The sequence below is a fragment of the Photinus pyralis genome, unplaced genomic scaffold (assembly GCF_008802855.1).
Source record: "Photinus pyralis isolate 1611_PpyrPB1 unplaced genomic scaffold, Ppyr1.3 Ppyr1.4_LG1, whole genome shotgun sequence".
In the NCBI taxonomy this organism is placed as follows: domain Eukaryota; kingdom Metazoa; phylum Arthropoda; class Insecta; order Coleoptera; family Lampyridae; genus Photinus; species Photinus pyralis.
The window spans coordinates 39,986,702-39,992,701 of NW_022170249.1; the positions used below are offsets into that span (position 1 = coordinate 39,986,702).

The 6,000-nt window shown below is 38.3% G+C and overlaps 2 protein-coding genes across 2 annotated transcripts in view; one reads left to right on the forward strand and one right to left on the reverse strand.

Annotated features, from left to right (window-relative positions):
* LOC116170367 overlaps positions 1-6,000 on the forward strand; it is a 631,383-nt gene that overhangs the window by 392,887 nt on the left and 232,496 nt on the right. The window lies entirely within an intron of this gene.
* On the reverse strand, positions 3,824-4,653 carry LOC116170500. The gene is made up of 3 exons (XM_031486950.1): positions 4,284-4,653; positions 4,018-4,197; positions 3,824-3,962 (listed from the first exon to the last, which is right to left on the reverse strand). The coding sequence occupies exons 1-3, from the start codon at positions 4,472-4,474 to the stop codon at positions 3,839-3,841; spliced, it is 495 nt and encodes a 164-aa protein (XP_031342810.1). The 5' UTR covers positions 4,475-4,653; the 3' UTR covers positions 3,824-3,838.

Genomic DNA, 6,000 nt, shown 5'->3' on the forward strand with positions numbered 1-6,000 from the left:
CCACTGGCGGTGCCAGTTCAGCTCTGAGAGTGTAAAAAATGGGTTGCGTAATTTTTCGGCTGCCGTCTCAAGATTGAGGGTAAAACGTAATTATTCTTCTTGCCGGCTTCGTATCTCAAAGGCCGAGAGCGCGCCGGGGGTCGAGAGAACAAAGGGTGTATTGTTTGTGGTCAAGGTCAAACGTGGTGCAATTCTTAGGCTATCGAGGGATGGTTTGCGACTTGGAGAGTGGGGGGTGTAATATAAGGTGCTTATTGGAATAGTCATTTGTCCATAATAATAATAATAATAATAATAGAGGAGATGTCAAGAGTAATTGTTCATCATCATCATCAGCAGCAGCAGCAGCGGCAGAAACGGAAAGCTGGTAAAGAAAATTAGAAAATTAAAGTGGGATGTGGAAATTTTGGGTTGTCGGCGCAGTATGGAAAAATTGATGTTGGGAGGCCTACTGGCGATTTGTGGTGAATATGTGGCGAACGGCTGTTGAATGCCTTCATCAAACCTTATTGGTATTACTATCTGATGCTGAGCATGAGGCGGTGTATGGACCTGAGACTTTTAGGGAACAGTGTCAAAACATTGCCCAAAGGTATGAGTTGGGGATTGAAATATGTAGACGCTTTTTAAATTATAAAATATCCGTTTATTGCCTTATGAACGGACTAAACGTGGCTCAGTTGGGTGAATACATAATATGGTGATGAAGAAAGTGACATTTGACGATAGTAACAATCGCGTGTATGTGCTGATCGCGTGGTCATGTGCATATAATGAAGCGCGAAAAGGGCCTTGGATAGATTTCGCTTTAGTAGGAAAATAGAGCAATTTTGTAAGATATTGTCTCTCGTCTTAGCAGAAAATCATCGATCATCGGTTTATCGCACTAGATTTCATGGTCAACATCAGACCGCAATATAATGGTATATATCGCACTGGATTTCAAGGCCACCATACAGCAATGTAATGGTTTATCGCACTCTAGATTTCAAGGTCATCAGCCAGCAATATAATGGTGGTAGAAAACGGTGCCTGGAATCAGTCGAATAGTGTTGACTAATCAGTTAAAATGGATCTTAATCGACTCAACAGTAGCACCTACTGCAAACCTTTCAAGAACGTCAAGGATATGAAGGTTGGTGAAAAGTATAAAGTGATTGGTATCGATCTAATCAATACCAAGTATGGCGATCGAATACTGATCGATACTGAGAACTTTAAGTGCATCCTTCCTTTGCGCTTTTATGAGTACTTCAAGAGCGACAACTGTCTGCAGATCTTCAAGGACTTCTTGTCCAGGGAAGAAGTCTTTATAACAAGCGCTGGAACGGCGGGGAAGACTACTAATTTAACATTTATGTAAAAAAGTTGTAAATGAGAGAGAGAGAGAGAGAAATAATAAATGTTGTTCACGAGAGAGAAATTGGGTCTCTTATTTAAATGCACATCCCACTCTCGAGATCATCTCAACGAAAAAAAGGCTCCAAAATGTGGTGACGAGGATGAGGGCGACGATGACAACATCTATCGCGATATTGAAGATGTGTTAAACTATAAGTTTAACGTAAATTCTCACAATACAGTTTGCAAGATGGAATTATTATACTATCGACCTACTTATTTTATGTATCACATATGTCAATAAACGTACTCTATTTGAGCATTTTTTTTTATTTGATGGAGGCAACTTCTTGCCACACTTCAACAATGTTGAGTCGGAAGCGGAAGTGTACGGATGGGAGTGGCTTGGTTAATAATCTTATAAACAAACTTCCAGTGGAACTACATATTCCTGGCTATCAGTATTGCGGACCTGGTACTAAATTAGATAAAAGGCTAAAGCGAGGCGATCCCGGCATAAATCCCCTAGACGCTCAGTGTAAAGAGCTCGACATTTTTTTTAAATAAACAGCTTTCAAAATAAACAGGCTGTTCCCCCTGTTTGTTTACCTGTTTCCCTTGATCGCATCATCATGGATACTAAAGAGATGGCCTTGAAACGACGAATAGTTCAAGCGCGTAAAGTACAATCGTCACAAAGCGGATCGTTTTATTAAAGAAGTGGAGTTTGTACGAACGTATAAACCGCTAATTCAACCGCTATCCCAGATCGTTAAGAAAATCGAACCGCCGTTAAGGTCATATCGATTTTGGCTCACTCAAAGCTTAATGGGTGCCGATCCTGGTTGACTTTCAAGGCCATGCGGTGTTTGTCTGTCGAGTGTAGTTTCAAGTTTGAGAACAAAAATGTTGTATTGTTTTCGGGTGATCAAGGCGACTTAAGAATGGGTGTGGTTTAAACTAATATATAAGTGTTTGTTGTAATGGGTCTTTGCTCTGAATAATTCAATAATAGGCGAGATGTCAAGAGCCATTGTCCATCATCATCATCCACAGCAGCAGCACCGACATCATCTTTGCAATGCAATGGGGAAAAAAGAATTGACGAACTGTTACTGAAAATTAGAAAATTAAAGTGGGATGTTGAAATGCTGGGTTGTCAGCGGCTCAGCGCCGTATGAAAAAACTGATTTTGTAGTGATGCTTGGACGTATTCAAACTTTCATACAGTAGCAGTTAAGGCAAGGATTATTTCTTTGTGTGATGAGACAATGGCATAAATAAGACGATGATGGTTATTCTTGTGTATCAATTAAGACAATTTGTACTTATGTAAAGTTTGAGTATTAAAAAAGAATGTATAAAGGGTGCTTATTCATTTTGCCCTGACATTCTTCCTTTAGAACCAATTTGTACGTGGTATGATCAAACACGCTTATTTCTTGTGTAGGAATTGCGAGCGAGAGGGTTAAAAAAGTTTGGGGATTGGTGTTTAATGAACGCTCAATTTTTAAAACGAGTACACTGTACCTACCGTGAATAGACGTTCTGCTTGGTATCGCGCATTTGGTAAAAATAGAAAATTATCAGCTCGCATTATGTCGACTTGCGTATGCACTCATTTCATTGCACAGTGATATTCGCCGATTCGCGATGTGTTGTGGAAAATAATTTTGGTGTTTCTTTGTGATAATGATTAATTCGATTAGTATTCTCACTCGAACTCAGGTAGGTACGTAAATATTGCATTTAAAGTTATACCGTGAATGTTTGTGGCAGGTAAACTAAATTAATTAATACCAACAATCGCATTAAATAATCCATGTATTTTCTACGTAAAATTAGCTACATTACATTAATGTTTTACTTATTACTCGTAAGTACCTACCGAAGTACCTACTATTACAAATGTGAAATTAAATTTAAAAAGAAAAATTAGCTATTCTTTAAAAATTGCATGTAATTTATAATAAACTTCATGTCTCGATGCAGGTTTTCATCTTGAAGCCGTGATGCAGCCAATTCCCGTTCTAAACGCTCCGTCTGGAGTTGGGAATTTCTTTGTCTGGCCTGGAAAATTGTCAGCATCTTCTCCAGATTGATAACATCGCCAGCTCTTGGGGTGTGGACGGCTCGCGCCATCTGGGCGATTCATGAGATGGCGGCGGCGGTGGTGGTGGTGGCGCCTCTTCTTGGTCGATGGCTGCTGAAGACGGCGGCGAGACGTGTTCATAAAATTCTCTTAGTAATTGCATATCTTTTTCCCCCCTAGGCAACGGGGCACTGTAACAATAAGAGAAACAATATTAAAAATAGATTATATGTAGAATAAAAGTAACTTACTGAAAGTGATTGTTGCCGCCGTTATTTACAGGTAGCTGTAGTGGTAAATTTGGTTGTTGTTGAGCTGGATTATTTCTGTAACGTAACAATAAAATAAGTATTTCCACATAAACGGAGGTACAGTAATGAGTAAACTTACGGAAATTGATGCATGTCACCCATCGCGGATTGTGGATGTAAAGCTACCATTTCTGACGGCTGCGTTTGAGTATTTGCCTGGGGTAGCGGCGCAGGAATTATAATATGCTCCAATATTTGTACTGATGGATACTGACTGTCTGTAAAACATATATGTATTAGAAATTTTATTTTTTCGTGAACAATAATTTGTACCTTAACTGTTGTTGGTGTTGTTGTTGCTGGCCATGTCTGGGATCTATCACCGGTGGTCTCATGTGAGATGGAGGAATCGTTGTAATTGGAGGAGCGTAAACATGATTGAAATTTCCCTCATATTCTTTTAGAAAATCTTCCAGTTCATTTGTGGTGGTGGTGGTGGTGGTAGCTATTGTTATATAAAAAATAAAATAATACAACATTAGTATCTATATGGATGGTGGAGAGCGAGAACTAAATTATTATACAAGTTTACAACTTACCTTTCCGGATGTCCTTCTTTATCTTCCGTGAGGAGGTTGATCACATCACCATCGGATAACTTTGTAGGTTTTTCTAAGGCGATCTTTAAGATTGAGCGTCCACCACCCCCACAGGCATTTATGTAAGGCTTCTTACTCGTTGCACTTTTCTTTAAAGTCAACTTGTTGTTGGCGCGTTTGGTTGAAGACATGACGATAACGTGCAGATTAACACTTGTGCTGCAAAATGACTATGACTACCCCTAGGTATATATGTGAAGGTTTTTGTTGGAGTTAGCAAAAGAGAGATTCTGAAATAACATCAAGGACGTTCTCACACACATATCAACCATTGTCCTGACACTTGCACGCTTTTGCAGGAAACGTATATTTCCATGGGGTTTGCAAAATTATAGTGTTAGCAAATGATACCCGTGGAACACCTGCAACCTTGAAGATTCCCAGAAGATAGCAAAGACAGCAGAGACCATTCTACACCTCAGTTTAACAATGATAATATTCTTTAATATACTTGGAAGATGAACTTATAAATGATTTTTAATCCGTGAGATCTCATATTGACGTGGTATCTGTAGGTATATCGCATTTCGTAAGATACGATAAAGAGAGATACGGAACCTTTCTGAACGCGTCCTTTTTGCACATTGCCATCCTATCATAAAAATGAGGATAACACTCCCCAAAAAAAAAAAAAAAAAAGAAAAAAATAAAAAAAAAAAAAAAGAAATAAAATAAAAAAATGTAAACAAAGACAAAATGAAATAAGAATAAAAAGTGAATAAGTAGTCACGTTTTTGTTACAGGTGATTAAAGCTCAACCACTATTCGACATGTTAGAAAAACAGAAACTCATTGTGTCGCACACTTTACAACGCCTTCTTACTGACTAGAGAACCGAGCATTTTTCATTAAGCCGGAAAAATCCACCCTCTAAGGATATATTGTAGTAATAAATTGGGATTCTTGGGAGTACGTAAGAAACGTTCGACTCAATACACCAAACCCGTACCGGGTTCGGAAAATTTGGCTCATTATCAAAAAGTCTCCTTTACCACTTATTTAAGATGTGGGACTTTGCTAAATAGCATTTCTCCCACGTTTTAAATTTTTTCAAGCAGCTAAATGAGATCTGCTGGTGATTAAAATTACATCCAACACTACGTTAGCCTTACATTGGGAACGTTGTTAGCGCCTCACACAATTTGTGCGGCGCAAATGCCGTGCGCACGATGTAGAAAAACTAAAGGATCTCAGAGTGAAATACAATGACTCGTAAAACAAACGACCTTTGGAACAAAATCTAATTTAATACAGCCTAGGCAACGTCAATGGTCCATTTTTTTATCCACGATTTATATGTCTTTATTCCCAACCCCCTTTTATCGAAATAATTTTTATGGCTCTCGGTGAAACATTAAAGTTGACTAAATCGCTTCGGGGACTTAATCTGGTTAAATTACCTTCATTATTAAGTGATTGTAATTGCCTCTCAAATATAACTATTTAGAAGATTAGGAAATATACCCAGACAATATCAGATTGTATTTATAAATTAATTTTCGCCTTTAATTAACGATATTGCCTTAAAACTTAACAGATCCATCAACCTCTACCACTAATAAAAACGTTATTGACATCAGTGCCTGTGAAACCGCACAAGATCTCAAACAACTGCTTTGATGCTAATAATTCCAACTGCCAGGGAAATACGTACGTA